This window comes from Myodes glareolus, chromosome 26, assembly GCF_982192425.1.
Source record: "Myodes glareolus chromosome 26, mMyoGla1.1, whole genome shotgun sequence".
Classification (NCBI taxonomy): Eukaryota; Metazoa; Chordata; class Mammalia; order Rodentia; family Cricetidae; genus Myodes; species Myodes glareolus.
Window position 1 is genome coordinate 3926078 of NC_142051.1, and position 17297 is coordinate 3943374.

A 17297-nucleotide genomic window follows, 5' to 3' on the forward strand; every position below is an offset into this window, starting at 1 on the left:
ACTTTTCTGGCCAAACCATATCTTTAAGAGTCACAATAGGTTCCAAGGCCAGGTTATTAACCACAACTATTTTTTAATTTCATTTAAAAATAATTAGACAAATATTGTAAAAACTCTCCCTGCAAGGTATTTAGCTAAAGGATGGTGTATGCAAATCTTCTTTTCCTTAAAATTGTAAGGGAAATGCATTTGAAACACATGCCAAAATTTCTAATTATCAAACAACTGCAGCCAAGATTACGGCTGCTGTACATATCCATCACAGTTACTAGAAGATTAATCGATAACGAATCTAATTGCTAATGAAAGACCTGAGCCAATAACAATTTATCATCACAAAAGAAAGTGAACAGATGCAACTGAATTCCAAATGTAATATTACCAAATATCCTTCAAACAGATTTCGGGAATTTCAAAAGTGTGTGTGCGCACACAAGGAGATCACTAGAGGCTGAAACACTTGCTGATGCTCGGGTAGCACTTCATTCGGGCAAGAATGAGTGAACCATGAACTGAGTGTTCTTTCATTGGATTCGTATGACTATAGGAACTATTCTGAAAAAAATAAAGTCTTTATAATGAACCAGGCTTAGCTGATGACTGCTACATTTGTACAGACTTGAGGAATTTCCTTGATACACTGGTTAAACATAAAAGTTTGCAGTTTTACATAATTTTGCATTTTAAAATCTTTTTGAGGTCCATCTCTAGAAAGTTCCTGTGCTCAATGAGCAGCCACACCCACCCACTAAGGTTCACTGGCTGATCAGACTGAGGTACTATGGTGGGCAAATGTTAGTACATCTGATGGTTTTGACATAGCTGCAATTTCAGCTAAATTTGGGTCATGCTAACACATGCATGATATTCACATGTGGTCTCTACTGTGATACTGGCAGTGACTTTGTTTTCTGGGGCTAAATATTGAACCTGGAGTCTCGCACATGCTAAACTCCTGTACCATGAGCTCCAACTCCAGCCCAGATTCTAACATTTTTTACAAGTGTCCCAATGACGCTAATCATTATAGCCAGTGAACATCGCTGGTCTGAGCGGCCGCATTTGCTTTGCAAGCTCAAACTCCTAGAACCTAAGTGCCTTATTTAGTGAATTATTTCAAAGATAATGTCACCTACCAAGAAGTTCATAACTTAATTAACATGCATTCAGTGTTTTTATATTTAAATTTGGATCTGAGAAAATCACTGGAAGATTTCTTGCTGGCTTCAGCCTACCATCTTTTCTGAATCAGTTCTGTCATAGAAGAGCAAATGAACCTTTTAGAAATACTCTGCAAAAGCTGATAGTACTTTTATCTTGGGCTGGATTCCTTTCATTTACCTCCCCTATGCCAAGATTGGGAAATGATAGTCTGTTATACCACATACTCATTAAAGAGGAGCTGTATGACTTGAAAAGTGTCAGCTGACTACTAGGAAAAAGATTGTGAACTCTGTCCTGTCCAAATGTGGAGTGGCTGCCTCAGACCTAGTGGTGGTCCATCACCAGGGGTCACAAGCACATGCTGGGAGCACAGATAAAGGAAGTTTTACATGGTCTTGGATCAAAAGGAAACTTTCCCATGGGTTATGGGAATTTCCACCTAAAGCTCTATGTGATAGTTCTAAGAACTTCTCTAGAGAAATTTATCTTATGCAAAATATTCGAACTCCCATTTGCATTCGGTGCAACAAGCCCTGCCAAGTCTTCCCCTGATATTTTGAACACCATACTTTTCATAGTGGCCATTTGAGCCACTTTGTTTAGTTCTAGACAGGATCATGTTCTATTACCCAGGCAAGCTTGGAATGTACTACATGGCCCATTGACCAGGCTGACTTCATACTCATGGGGATTCCTCCTGCCTCAGCTTCCCAAGTGCTGGAATCATAAATGTGTACCACCACACTCTCCTTTCTTTCTTTTTTTCTTTTTTTTAACCACTTGGCACTTTTCTTGAGTTTCTTTTATATGTGGTTAGAGACTTGCTCCTTCATCTGTACTATATCCCATGATGCAAAGCATTGTTTATGACTGGGAGATGTCCTCATTGGACCAGTACTTTCAATTCGTAAGCCCCATACCATACCAGCTGTCAAATGTCTTTTATCATTCTGATTACTGTTTATGCGTATTGAGAGGTGGAGAGGTAGTGTCTTCAAAACCATTCTGCCTAAACTGGATAAGCCCTTTAAGGATTGCCCATGCCAGAGGGCACGTTGCACATTCTCCTCTCTTCCATATTTCCAAAAGTACACTGCCACATCTCTGCTGGCACTTTGTAAGTAATTCTTTGTAAAGGCAACAATGAGAGCATTTAAAGATGCCCTCCTTTCTTTTCTTTCTCTTTGCCCTAGGAGGAGCTCACGATGACAGAAATAAGTCTCGTCCGGTTGTGATAACCTGTGTCCGTCCTGGCGGGCCTGCTGACAGGTGAGTTTCATCTTTCTTCATCCTTGTCCAGAACAGACTGGATACAGTTTGGGGACTGGGAAAGAGAAAATGACCAATGGTAACAGCTGGGTGTCGAGTATATGTGTGCAAATGTGGGAGCTGCGAGGCTTGAGCAGAGGGAGCAGAGAGAGGAAGGTGTTGCCGCCTCCTCCTCCTCCTCCTCCTCCTCCTCCTCCTCCTCCTCCTCCTCCTCTTCCTCCTCCTCCCTTTACTGTGCTTTCTCTCTGGCAAGTCCGCAGTTCTGAGCTCAATTCCTTCATCATAGACACAGACAACACCAGCAATCCTTCAGGGTTGCTTGCTTTTAGCAAAGGATGTTTTGGGTGGCCAGACTCAGCAGAAGCACTTACGGAAAGAAACAGGCTCTTCCAAGGCAGAGAGTTGACCTGTGTCCTTCTGCACTGCCATGTTCCATGGGAAGATGGGCGGGTGCTGTGGCGTCACCTCGTGGTGGTGACCGGTCCATCACTGAGGAGTGCCATTTACTCAGATGAAAGGAGTTGTCAATCTCTATAGAGATTTCCCTTCCTTGAGAATTTGAGTATATTTAGGAAGAGTGCTCACGGATGTTTTCTCATGAGCCTTGTTGGGTCCCAAGTAAACTCACAATCTAGGTGTCCAGAGATGCTTGTGTCTGTGTTGTTTTCTGATGGCAAAATGAACTCAAGAGTAATGGAGGGACACAGCTTCTTCCATAGATACTGCTAAGGGTAGGAAGCAGATACACTAATTGCTTCTGTCTATCCATTTAGAATCAAGACAGTTTTTTAAACGTTTGGGAAATAAGTTACCACAATAAATACTATTTATGTATGAAGCACTTTTGACATTCCAGAAAGTGCACTACATGTGTGGCGAATATCACATTATTTTAGCCTTACAATCACCCTATAAATGAAGCGTTCCTATTTTCTCCCAGCAGATCAAACCACGACCCAGGATGGTTAAGACAGACTGTAGAAAGAACTAGGGCACATGTCCAGGGGTGATGGTCCTCCAGAGCTCATGCCGTGAGCTCGCGTCTGAGGCAGATAATATTTCCTGTAAAATAAGAAAATGAGGAGCTATTGGATTCTTGGCTGTGCCAGCAGCTAGCATCTTTGCCTTTGCAGAGGACAGCACAAAATACAAACTTCAGAGAGTTTCACCTTTTTCCTTTCCCATGCTTCTCTTGGGGACTGCTCTTTCTACAGAAAATAATCGTATACACATTTCTCATTAATCTTCACTGTTAGGGTTGGCAGGGATGTCAAGAGCAAACTACAGATTATTGTCAAATGAAATTAGGATCCAAAGAAACCTGAGCACGGAACGTGAACCTTTAGAATTATCTAGATGAACGATGTTTGTTTTAGAGACAGTCCTCCTTGGGTCCCACATTTGTCAGGCTGCTTTCTGCCCTTCCCCCAAGCAGAGGCGTCTTTGATCTCGTACCAGTGGTGTCACTAATGTCTTATCATCATCTCCTGGTGCCTTGAGTCTCTGTGTTCACAGCAGGGAGACTATTATTGGCCAGCCTCATCCAAGGCAGGTGAGGCCGGATTGGCATAATGATTGCTAAACGGCTTCATAACTCAGTAGGGAAATGTACAGACTAGAAATTCTCACCCACACTCCCTATTCCACTTGGGTTCACAGCTAATAAACGGGCTGAAATTAGAAAGCTTCTCTGTTCAACCTGACTTTGGGGAAAATAGGTGAATGCTATTTCCTGGTCTCCAATAAATCACTTTTAGACTTCACGTGAAAGCCTACAAGCGGGAAAATGTGCCTCTCATCCTTCTGTCCTCCAAGAGTTAACTGTGGGTGACCAGGTTAGTTGCTACTATGTGGTTATTCTCTCATTACTGGTTTTTGTATTACAGCAATTTTCTGTTCAGGGTTGCCTCTTTACACTCTCGCTTTCATTCTTGATGCTGAAAAGAATGGAAACGGGATGGATGGCGGCAAGCATGCGCGTGGAAGCATGGTGCTGGCTAAGAGGCTATTAAAGCTGGGCCCCATTATGCGAAATTACTCAAGACCGCTCCTTTATTCTCTCTCTAGAGAGGGCACCATCAAACCTGGAGACAGGTTGCTCAGTGTGGATGGAATTCGGCTTCTTGGAAGCACCCATGCTGAGGCCATGAGTATTCTTAAACAGTGTGGACAAGAAGCAACGCTGCTGATAGAATATGATGTCTCCATCATGGGTATGTAGGAATACGATGTCTCTGTCATGGGTATGTTGGAATACGACGTCTCCATCATGGGTATGTTGGAATACGATGTCTCCGGCATGGGTATGTTAGAATACGATGTCTCTGTCATGGGTATGTAAGGAATACGATGTCTCCATTATGGGTATGTTGGAATACGATGTCTCCATGATGGGTATGTTGGAAGCCCCACGGATGTGACCTCTTAAACTCCATTTCGTGTCAGCTGTCTACTCCTGCAGAGTCTCCAGGGGTAACTGTGACTAGCTGCCCTCTCATAGCAGCTGGGGTGTCACGGTGCACATTTTACTCTGCATTCAGGAAGAGGGAACTGCTACTTTTCAGTGGTGCAGAGTTCTCGTGTCCACAGCTTCAGTTATGAAGCCGCGTTCCCTCAGGGCTTGACCTAGCAATCGTGTCTCCCATACAAATCTTCTGTATTTTTTAAATTTAAAAATAGCAGTAAACTACATTTTACCTCCAATATCATAAAACTTGACTTCTGGCTTTCTGATTTTCATGTCATTGCAAGATAGCCCTAGCAGCCAGAAGTCTTGAGAGTGAAATGGCGGAGAAAGAAGCCAGATTGAGTTTCTCCTCAAAGATTCTTAATGACCTAAATAACTCAGAGTAAATGCTGGTGACTGCATGAGTCACTGTGTGTAGGAATATGACCCACTCTCTATGCTTGTAGAGGAGACAGGAATGCCTGAATGAGACAGAGAAATAATATTTCTCTAGTATGGCTCTTATTCTCACGATGCATACATCCATCCATTTTCTTACAAACAACATAATTTCATTCTTCTTTAAGACTGAATAAAACTCAGTGCACATGTGTGTATATACATCTATTTTCTTTATCCACTTGACTGCTGACACTCAATGAATCTTTAATTTGCGATTGTAAATAATGTTTAAAAAATGTAGATGTGCGACTATCTCTGTGATAAGCAAAATAGACACAGAAAAGTATCATATACTTCCTCTCATGTATATAGTGAGTCTCTGTCAGAGCCCGTAGGCCCCAACGTAGAAACTGTCTTTCCCTATCTTGACTGGTACAGAGGCATAAGAAAATAGTGAGACACAGTTCACACAGTCATAACGGAAGGACATCTCAGGCTTCATCCATTCCTGAAGATCTACCCGTGTTTATTATACAAAACACCTTTTAACCCCCAGGTAAACCAAGGTGGATCCTCATTAATATTCTCTTTCCGGGGATGCGGGCTAGGGAAGCACCTGCAGCTTAGTCACCAGCTTTGGAAACACCTCTCCCCAGGCGATCTACCTTTTAACAAAGGAGAAGGAGCCATACATCCTGGCCTTTGTTAGGTGGCTAGCTTGTTTGGCAGGACTGCAGCTGTCTAGTGGCCAGGGAGCCTGCCTGTAAATTATTTTATATGAAATATGGGCCCACAAATCTCTCTCTCCCTCTCTCCGTCTCTCTCTCTCTCTCTCTCTCTCTCTCTCTCTCTCTCTCTCTCTCTGTGTGTGTGTGTGTGTGTGTGTGTGTGTGTGTGTGTGTGTGTGTATTAAAGTGGAAGAAGTTCTACCTAGGGAAAGGGAGAGGAAAAGGACTAGCAAGCTAGCCAAGGGGAGGACTGGGAGAGAAGATGGGTTGATTATAATCCAAGTGCATGATACTCGAATGGCAGTGTCTACATAGACTATATGCATAGTGGACATAAACCAGCAAGGTTTTTATTTCTCCAAGTAGATTATATTTAATAGACAAAGAAAATAATAGGTGTTCATTTGTAATGTAATTAGGTGTAAAACTTTTTATTTCCAATGAAAGCATGTGAGAATTTCCTTTGCTTTCCTTCTTCACCCAGCACTTGGTATTCTTGTCTTTTTCACCCCATTCACTCCAGAGTGTGTGCTTTGGGATCTCACTGTACGTCATTTAATACGTGTTTCCTGGGTGGATAACATGAAGCACCTTTTCATTTGCCAGTGGAAGATGGCTGTTAACTTTTTCTTTCCCACACCCAAATCATGTCTTAGGAAATGTGTATGTTTGTGTACAATTTTGGTATCAGTATCTCATCTTAGAATCAGATATATTGTTAATAAATTTTAGATTAAAAGGTTTGGGCAGTTTCAGTGACCTACTTGAAAAATTCTTTGAAGATAAAAAAGTTAATTAACTGGGGTGGTATTTAGACTGTGTTAACATTTTAATGAAACAAATAAGATAGAAAGAATGACTCTCAGGAAAAGTAAGGATTCAGTGTTGAATGTTAAATTGGGGACATTTATTATTATCTAAGAAGAGCTATGAGTGAATTACTGGGTGTTTTAGCCCAAAGTTCAGCACATAGGTCAGAGCAAGAGAGAAAACTGTCGCAATTTCCTCACAGAGAGGACCCGTAAGCCCACGAGTCTGAGTGAAAGGGAGGGAAATGATCTTAGACAAACTGCAGGCCTTCCAAGGGCGGTTCTCAGGGTAACCTGCAATGAACATCAGCACAGGGAGTTAGAGGAGCCACCGTGACGGGCACCGCGAACCTAGGCAGTTTAGAACCATGGAGCCACACTTCTCCTGTGTCTCAGTTAGGGTTTCTGTTGCTGTGAAGAGACACCATGGCTACAGCACTCCTATAAAGGAAAACACTTAATTGGTGTGGCTTACAGTTCCAGAGGTTTAGTCCGCTATCTCCATGGCGGGAAGGATGGTGTTGTGCAGGCAGGCAGTGTGCTGAGACCTCTACATCCAGATTGGCGGGCAGCAGGAGAAATAAGTGAGGCCACACTAGGGCTGGCTTGAGCATCTGAGACCTCAAAGCCCATCCTTCCTCCAACAAAGCTACACCTGTCCCAATAAGGTCATGCCTCCTAATCATGGCATTTTCAGTGGGCCTTTGGGGGTCATTTTCTTTCAAACCAGCACATCCTGTATAAAATGATGAGACTCAGACTATTGTATTTGCATGCTGCTATGACGGTCCATGCATATGTACCGCTTATCAATGTACTTAATAAATGCAAATGCATTTTGTTTTAAATATTTACAAGGAAAAATCCCTCCATTTTGATGTTGTTGAAATATATTATCCAATGATTCGGAGAAACCTAAGATCCTTCACTTAGAAAAGTAATATAATAACAAGGGAAACCTGAGACAGAAGGAGAAATTTTTCTTTAAAAAAAGGCCCTAACACTAATAGAATACAGAGTCTTTGGATGAACTTGTTTTGAGTTCTGGCCTCTGTTGGCCTAGGACAAATTGCTTCACCTTTCCAGGCCAGCTGGTCTAGAAAGTCACGTCTGAAATAGGGATGGCAAGGAAACAGTATTCTTCTAAATGTTGGCGAATGTACTAAGTCAACAAATACATGCAAAGTGCTCACCATAACCAAACTGTTATTAGCGATGAGGAAATGAAAGTTGATTTTTCCGTGTTCCATGTCTCTAAAATGAATCCCAAGTCTCCCATTGCCCTGGATTAAAATACAGCTTTTGCTTTAGTTTATGAAAATATGTCATCCTTTCTCAAAGGACTATCTGGGAAATTATACAGCCTGGATTGTTCAATTTTCTAAAAGTTCATATAAGTGCTTATTTTCATATGCTTTTGCTCACAATGTTTTCAAAATATATTTCTGAGAATGCAAATTAACTTTGATATTAGACTCTTTAGTAAAGTAACACACAGTCATCACATAGATATTGTGCTGGGGCTGGAGAGGTAACTCAAACATTCAGAGAAACATTAAGGTTCTCAAACATGAGAGCCTCAGTTCTGTTCCTAGGCCACATGTTTTAGCCCCCAAATGTCTGTAATTCCAGTTCCATGAATACAGTTACCTATTCTGACCTCTGAGGGCACTGTAGACATGTGGTGCACTTACATGCATGGCAACAAAACAATCATACACATAAGATAAAAATGAATATTTTTAAAATAAGAGTATTGTTTTGAACATCAGTCTTTAGGTCAGTTTTACAGAGGTAAAGGGCATAAAGATTTCACCAAATCTGTTCTGATTTAGAACTCGCCTTAGCTATTTTTAAACACTTCATGATTCTCTAATAGTTGCTTTCTTTACAATTTAGGGATAGTCATCAGTGAACATGGAACTCTGGTTAGCTGGCAAAAACAAAAAAACAAAAAGCTGGTGGATTTCAAATACAACCAGCAAATTATTGTAGTTGATAATAAAGATGGAAAAGGTCAAGCTCAGTCTTCCTCCCAGTTGCCCTGACCCTTCCCACTGCTGTGCCCAGTGTTTATCACCAAGGTCAAGCCCACCTTCTCATTGGTGCAATGCATTTGGATGACTCAATCTTCTTCCCATTTTATTCCCCCTTCGAATGAGAAGGGAAGACACTCTTTTCCCTTCCGGACAGGTTGCAGGGGTATTTACATTTACGTGTGTGTGTGTGTGTGTGTGTGTGTGTGTGTGTGTGTGTGTTGTGACACAGGATTCCATAGTCTGGTGGAAACACTAAAGCATGTCTTTTTTTATTCTCATTACACCTCACAGGGAGCCATCAGGTATGCATAGAAGGAGGGAAGACTCTTGATGACAACTGTAGATTGCACAATATTTTGCTTATAGATTAGCTGTCCTTATGACCAATCATTATTAAGTGGGTGTTTGTAGAATGTACCAAAACATCAATATTTATGCTTGAAGTTCAAAATGAAGTTATTTTGTGATCTATGATTTTGTCTTACAATGCAGTGTAACATTCACAAACCTTCAATCTCACGTTTCTCTGAATCCTGTAAGTCTTTAACTCTCTCATTAGATATCATTTTTGTTTATTTTGTTTTGTTTTGAGAGACAGGGTTTCTCTGTGTAATGGCCTTGGCTGTCCTAGAACTCACTTGGTAGACCCAGCTGGCCTTGAACTCACTGACATCTGCCCACCTCTGCCTCCCAAGTGCTGGGATTAAAGACAAACTAGATATCATTATATATGCTCATATTCAAACCTAGCTTATGTTCTGTTAGATGATAAGTATCATGAAGAACTAATGATTAATAAGAAAAGAAATTAATGTGATTTCCAAGTACCCCAGGACATTACATCTCTGTGCAATCTTGTGGAGAGTCCTTACCTACATGCATTCAATCCTGAGCAAATGAAAATAGCAATTTGTGAGCAACTGTTTAAATAGAAATAGATTTGGGTGTTGCAAACCTTTAAAAATGGTGGATTTGCATTCACAAAGCATAGGTTTATTGACATTGCATTTGCTTTTCTGAAATATCAGAATCAGGATATAAAACTTGCGCCTATGAATTCTCAGCTATAAGTCCTAAGTGGGAATTATGATAGCAGTATTCATATTCAAAGACAATATTCATGTCTCCACTGCTGCCTCGTGTGTCTCAGTTGACTGAAAACGGAGAATTGCAAGGATTCCTTCAGTAGTCACAGTGTGCCACTTGGTGAGCCTGTCACTGGCATACTTTTCTTTTTTCTTAGAAAATACCATAAATAGGAGCAAAGAGTATCCTTCATGAAGCACACACATAATTTTTAAATGTCAACAGCCTTTTCTTTAGGATGTTATTTCTATGAAATGATAGTTATATTGTCTTTTGCAATTCTTATCTAGAAGTGAATTCTTTTGTGGGGGTGTTGAGACAGGGTTTCTCTGTTGTAACAACCCTCATGTCCTGGAACCTGCTTTGTAAATGAGGCTAGTCTAAAACTTACAGAGATATACCTGTCTCTGTCTCACCAGTGCTGGGACTGAAGGCGTACCACTACGTCCGTCTTAAAATGAGCTCGTATAAAACACTATCATTCTCACTACCGCATTCCCTATTTATTACGTGTTCAAACAAGAGAGGAATGCTATGTGCGGTCCTTCCCATGATTTCTTCCACTGCTTTCCTCTTCTAATGTAGAGAAGCTTTTCTACATCTAAGGACTCACTTGATTGCATTAGACCTCCAAGACCATCCCGCCCTCTTTTTAAGGTCATCTGTGACATGCGGCATAATGAAATCATGGAAGAAACACGACGTTCACTAGATCTGAACCCTTGGCATGTGAGTTCATAAACTCTGTCTGCAAAGACTGTCCACCACAGCTAACATGATTACAAACAAACTAGAAAAGAAATGCCAGCAGGAAACCAGCCAATTAGAGATGTGCAGTAGAAACCAGACTAACTTCAGTGCCCGGCAAAGCACCTGGCACAAAGTAAGCGCTCTGCCACATTCGATGAGCAAACAAGCGAGTATGTGACTCTCAAAGTTTCTATTCTTCTCCATAGCTTGCTATATTGCATATTATATCACATTTCTGTACATATTTTAAGCAAACTGGTATAGTATCTTGAAACTACATACATAATATATGAGATTTGCCTAGAATAGGGAACATCAATTTTTTTTTCTGTGTTCTATCTGATTGATGGAAGGTGACCCTCTGAAGCAGTGTACAGAGATTTTACCCAAGGTCATTGTACAAGAGCATGTTGAACTCTTGCATGGTCTACATGAGTGCTCCAGGTACACAGATAACAATGATGTTGGTCACCTTGCTATACCCACTGTATTGGTTACTTTTCTTGTTTCTGTGACCAGATACCCAGCAAAAAGCAACTTAAGACAGAAAGTTTTATTCTGGTTCACAGTTAGGGGGCTGAAAGCCATAAGTCCATTATGGCTAGGAAAGCAAGGTGACAGGACTACCTCCTACATGCAGCAGTGGGAGACAACAGCTCGGTGGATTATGACACAGAGAAGAGAATGTTTGTTTTCTTGTTTGTCCTAGATCCCAGCCCATTAATTGGTGCCACCGACATTTAGGGCTAGCCCTATCCCCCACCAACAGTCAGTCCTCCCTAGAAACAACCTCGCAAACATCCCTGTGGAGATGATTATTAATGCTCCAGACATTTTTTAACCTTTTTATTGTTCTAATTGAGCTATACATTTTTCTCTGCTCCCCTCCATTCCTCTCCCCCACTCTTCTACCCTCTCCCATGTCCCCATGCTCCCAATTTACTCAGGAGATCTTGTCTTTTTCTACTTCCCATGTAGATTAGGCCCATGTATGTCTCCCCCAGGATCCTCATTATGGTCTAGGTTCTCTGGGATTGTGAATTATAGGCTAGTTTTCTTTGCTTCATGTCTAAAAGCCTCTTATGAATGAGTACATATGATAATTGTCTTTCTGGGCGTGAATTACCTCACTCAGTATGATTTTATCTAGATTCATCTTTTTGCCTGCAAATCTCAAGATGTCATTTTTTAATGCTGTGTAGTACTCCACTTTGTAAATGTACCATATTTTCCTTATCCATCCTTCAGTTGAAGGGCATTTAGGTTCTTTCCAGGCTCTGGCTATGACAAACAATGCTGCTATGAACATAGTTGAGCACATACATGCCTTTGTCGCATGATTGAGCAACCATTGGATATATACCCAAAAGTAATATTGCCTGGTCTTGAGGAAGGTTGTTTCCTAATCGTCTGAGAAATTGCCATACTGATATCCAGAGGGGCTGTACCAGTTTGCACTCCCACCAGCAATGCAGAAGTGTTCCCCTTACCCTACAACCTCTCCAGCATAAGTTGTCATCAGTGTTTTTGATCTTGGCCATTTTTATTGGAGTAAGATGGAATCTCAGACTTGTTTTGATTGGTTTTTCTCTGATGCCTAAGGATGTTGAGCATTTCCTTAAGTGTCTTTCAGCCATGTTACATTCTTCTGTTGAGAGTTCTCTGTTTAGGTCTGTACCCCATTGTTTTTACTGGATTATTTGTTCTTTCGATGACCAAATTCTTGAGTTCTTTGTATATTTTGGATATCAGACCTGTGTCTGATGTGGGGTTGGTGAAGATCTTTTCCAATTTTGTAGGCTACCATTTTGTCTTATTGACCATGTCTTTTGTTCTACATAAGCTTTTCAGTTTCAGGAGGTCCCATTTATTAATTGTTTCTCTCAGTGTCTATGCTACTGGGGTTACATTTAGGAAGTGGTCTCCTGTGCCAATGCCTTCAAGTGTACTTTCCACTTTCTCTTCTATGAGGTTAGCTTTATGTTGAGGTCTTTGATCCATTTGGACTTGAATTTTGTGCATGATTATAGATATGGGTCTATTTTCATTCTTCTACATGTTGATATCCAGTTATGCCAGCACCATTTGTTGAATATGCTTTCTTTTTTCCATTTTGTATTTTTTGTTTCTTTGTCAATAATCAGGTGTTCAAAGATGTGTGGATTGATATCCAGGTCTTCTATTCAGTTCCATTGGTCCTCCTGTCTGTTTTTATGCCAATACCAGGCTATTTTCAGTACTGTAGCTCTGTAGTAGAGTTTGAAGTCAGGGATTGTGATGCCTCCAGAAGTTCCTTTACTGAACAGGATTGTTTTGGCTATCCTAGGATTTTTTGCCCTTCCATATGAAATTGAGTATTGTTCTTCCAAGATCTGTGAAGAATTTTGCTATAATTTTGATGGGTATTGCATTGAATCTGTAGATTGCTTTTGGTAAGATTGTCATTTTTACTATGTTAATTCTACCTACCCAGGAGCATGAAAGATCTCTCCATTTTCTGGTTCCTCTTTAATTTCTTTCTTAAAAGATTTAAAGTTCTTGTCATACAGATCTTCCACTTGTTTGGTTAGAGTTATTCCAAGATATTTTATGATATTTGTAGCTATTGTGAAGGGTGATGTTTCTCTTATTTCTTTCTCAGCCCATTTATCATCTGTGTACAGGAGGGCTACTGATTTTTTTCAGTTAATCTTGTATCCTGCTACATTACTGAAAGTGCTTATGAGTTGTAGAAGTTCCTCGGTAGACTTTTTGGGATCACTTATGTAAACTATCATATTATCAGCAAATAGTGAGAGTTGTATCCCCTTGATCTCCTTTTGGTGTCTTATTGCTCTAGCTAAGACCTCAAGAACTATATTGAATAGATATGGAGAGAGTGGACAACCTTGTGTTGTTCCTGATTTCAGTGGAATAGCTGTGAGTTTCTCTCCATTTAGTTTGATGTTGGTTGTTGGCTTGCTGTATATTGCCTTTATTATGTTTAGGTATGTTCTTTGAACCCCTGCTCTGTCAAGACCTTTACCATGAAGGGATGTTGTATTTTGTCGAAGGCTTTTTCAGCGTCTAATAAGATGATCATGTGGTTTTTATTTTTCAGTTTGTTTATATGGTGGATTACATTGACAGATTTTCATATGTTGAACCATTTCTGCATCTCTGAGATGAAGCTGACTTGATCATGGTGGATGATTTTTCTGATGTGTGCTTGAATTTGATTTTCCATTATTTTATTGAGTATTTTCACATCAATGTTCATGAGTGAGATTGGTCTGTAATTCTTTCTTAGTAATATCTTTATGTGGTTTGGGTATCAGGGTAATTGTAGCCTCATAAAAAGACTTTGGCAATGTTCCTTCTGTTTCTATTGTGTGGAACAATTTGAGAAATATTGGTATTAGTTCTTTGAAAATCTTGTGGAATTCTATGCTGAAGCCATGTTGTCCCAGGCTTTTTCTGGTTGGGAGACTTTTGATGACTGTTTCTATTTCATTAACAGTTATAGGTCTATTTAATTTGCTTATCTGGTCTTGATTTAATTTTGGTAAGTGATATTGATCCAGAAAGTTGTTCATTTCCATTAAGTTTTCCAATTTTGTGGAGCACAGGTTTTCGAAATACGACCTGATGATTCTCTGTATTTCCTCCATGTATGTTGTTATGTTCCCCCCTTTCATTTCTAATTTTGTTAATTTGGATATTCTTTTGCCTTTTGGTTAGTTTGGATAAAGTTTTGTCTATTTCATTGATTTTCTCGAAGAACCAACTCTTTGTCCAGACTTTTCTTACTCTAATCAAGATAACAACCAAAATTCCCCATCATAGTCACTTAGAAATCAAGCCATGCTCCAGGCAGTGGTCCAAAGGCTTGTCCATGGTCCGCAGGTGATTCCCTTTAGAGTCATTCTACTGGTAAATGCTACAAATTGAAACACTTTATCGTCCTGCTGCTGTAACTCAGTGGATCTCACCCTTTCTAATGCTATGACCCTTTAACACAGTTCCTCATGTAGTGGTGACCCCCCAACTTTAAATTTATTTTTGCAGCTACTTCATAACTGTAATTTTGCTACTGTTATGAATTGTATTGTAAGTTTTGGAGATAGAAGTTTGCCAAAGGGGTCATGACTCACAGGTTGAGAACCCTGTAGTACCTGCACATTTCACTATTCTCTATTCACTGCATACAACAGGATGATCCATACTTTTTTTTACCCCTCTTAAAGAGATAGTACACTATTATAAAACACAGGTATTCAACATGAATTCATACTGTGGCCTTCACGGTGCTCTTCAAGAGTTGGGATCATCTTATGACACAAAGAAGCAAAGACTTTTGCTTTAAAATAAACCTAAATATCTGGCTGCTCTTAGCATTTAATTATTGGGCTCTGCGTAAACACTAGCTTGGTCTGAATCTCACACTGCCTTTTGCATAGCACATGTTCTCTTTGGTGTTCTCAAATAAACTCCCTTCACCAGAGACTTGCAGCGAGTTCCAGCGGCTCCCCGTCTGCAGGCTCTTTCAGAAACAAGACCACCACTGCAAGTAGCTTCAAGGGAATGTGAAGATTTGGGGTGGAGTGGCAGAAATAAGAACTAACATGCTCAGTGTGGCTCCTGAGTGCTAGTGTGGCCCATTCTCCCAGTTCTGTGGGTGAGCCGCCCCAGCTCTCCATCCTGTTCCCAGCCAGGTGACATTGCTGTCTCATGCTGGTTTTTCAAAGCCTCTTCCATAATGCATTAGTCGTTGGCTCCTAGAACATAAAGTAATTTGGCTAGTCTAACTCTGTTGTAAAAGGTATACATAAACAGTCTTAAATATGTAAGTAATACTAACATAGAGTTACGAAACACTATAGAGTGATCACTAGTTCCTTCTAGAAGCTGAGTATAGTAAGTGTTAGGGTGATAAACGAGTATCAGATTAAGTGTATCATGTTAATAATTCAGCATCTAAATTTCTATATATAAAAGGGTTTATATATAAGTGGATTTTTTTTTGTGATAGAATCGCAAAGGTCTCTGCATATTTTAAACACTGCTCCATAGTTACACTTAGGAGACTACCCCATGTCATCTCAGAGATTCTTCCAGCTCCTCCACTGAGCCACCTCTTTGAATTTAAATATTCTAAAGCCTGTCACCGCTCCTTCCTTTATTGTTGAAACCACAAACCCCAACTAAAACTGCTACACTTGAAAATAACTTTTCATATTAGTTTAAACTGATTGAAAGTGGTCACAGCTAACCTCAGTGTCTGTGAGAAAGCTGGCCATTGATTGGTCATTATCTCAGACCCAGCAGTGCTGCCAACAGTTACAAATTCCCCAGACTGCCGCTCAGCTTCCCTTGCTCCTGTGGTCGGCATACTGTCCCTGCCTATAAGAATTTGATCTTGGTGTTCTGAGACATCTATTAAATTAATCAAAACCTGGTCAAAATTCTTTCATTTTCAGACCGTACATGATGTTTTAACATTAAGTATATCCTTTTAGGGCCAAGTAGCCCTTCAATTTTAGCATAGTTTAGGAAAATGAGAAGTAGCTCAGTCAGGGGTGTTCTCCCTTTAAGTGGTAAGTTTCTCAGAGGTTATGTGTATGTATTATCTAGTCTAAACTGGCTTTTCCTTTGAAAAAACAAGATGCAGACAAGCTTGGTTATTAATCACAATGTCAGTCTGGGCTTATATTTTGTAGTCTGCCTTCAAAGTACCAATCAAGATTATCACCTTCATGGAGATAAATTAATTGTATCTCCTTTTCTCATGAGACCAGTTCCAAACTGTCTTTCACTGGGGGAAAATATTAGTCTCTATACTTCCATGGAACACTATTGCACATATGGTAAGCTGTAACCTTCAAGGAAGCCAAAGACGGAGAGAGTCCCGTCAGGCATGCTCCTCTTCTGTGCCTTTTCCAAGTGCTTTGGCTCTTTGTCAAACAAATATTTACCTCAGTGTCTGCCATAAGTAAAAAGGATCCTATTTTTATTAATTCATCCATGCTAGTGACTGTTCAAATGTCACATTAACATATCCCATTAACACTGTCAACCTCACCACCAAGGCACTGAGCCCCTGGACTGCCCACTGAAGTACCCAGGGGCATCCCAGTCTTACACATGACCAGTCTTTGTCACCACAGGGATAGTGACAGAATCAGAAACACATGATTCTACTTCTTGCATGACTTGGGTCCTGGCATCTTAACTAGTGGCAACGAGGGAGTGAAGAAATGCTAGACACATGGTCACAGAAAAAACAGGGTCAGGTTGTCTGGGCTGCGAGGGGAGAAGCTGCAGCATCCCAGATTGTCAGCATGCTAATATATACAGGGAAGGTAGGTTACCTCATCGAGCTGAACAAGGAGTCAGGTTATTATATACAGATAAAGAAGGAGGTGGGGTTTATGGTGTACAGTTGGATCAGAGACAGGCCTAGCTAATCTTACCAGAATAAGTCCCGCTGTGGGAGCAGTCATCAGACCACAGACGTCCAAGGGAAGAAAGCTGGAGTGGACATCTTCTGAACACACTGTCAACATTCACACTTGAACTAGGAGGGAAAGCTTTGCCAGCCCTCTGACCCTCGCCCGGGGATGAC

General features: G+C 40.6%; 1 protein-coding gene across 10 annotated transcripts in view; it reads left to right on the top strand.

Moving 5' to 3' along the window:
• Positions 1-17297, top strand: part of Grip1 (glutamate receptor interacting protein 1) — a 634564-nt gene that overhangs the window by 502251 nt on the left and 115016 nt on the right. For all 10 annotated transcript variants that reach the window (XM_085683147.2, XM_085683148.2, XM_087902104.1 and 7 more), the window contains 2 exons: positions 2358-2433; positions 4501-4646. In XM_085683147.2, coding sequence (XP_085539273.2) covers positions 2358-2433; positions 4501-4646 — 222 coding nt within the window. The remainder of the gene's footprint in view (positions 1-2357; positions 2434-4500; positions 4647-17297) is intronic.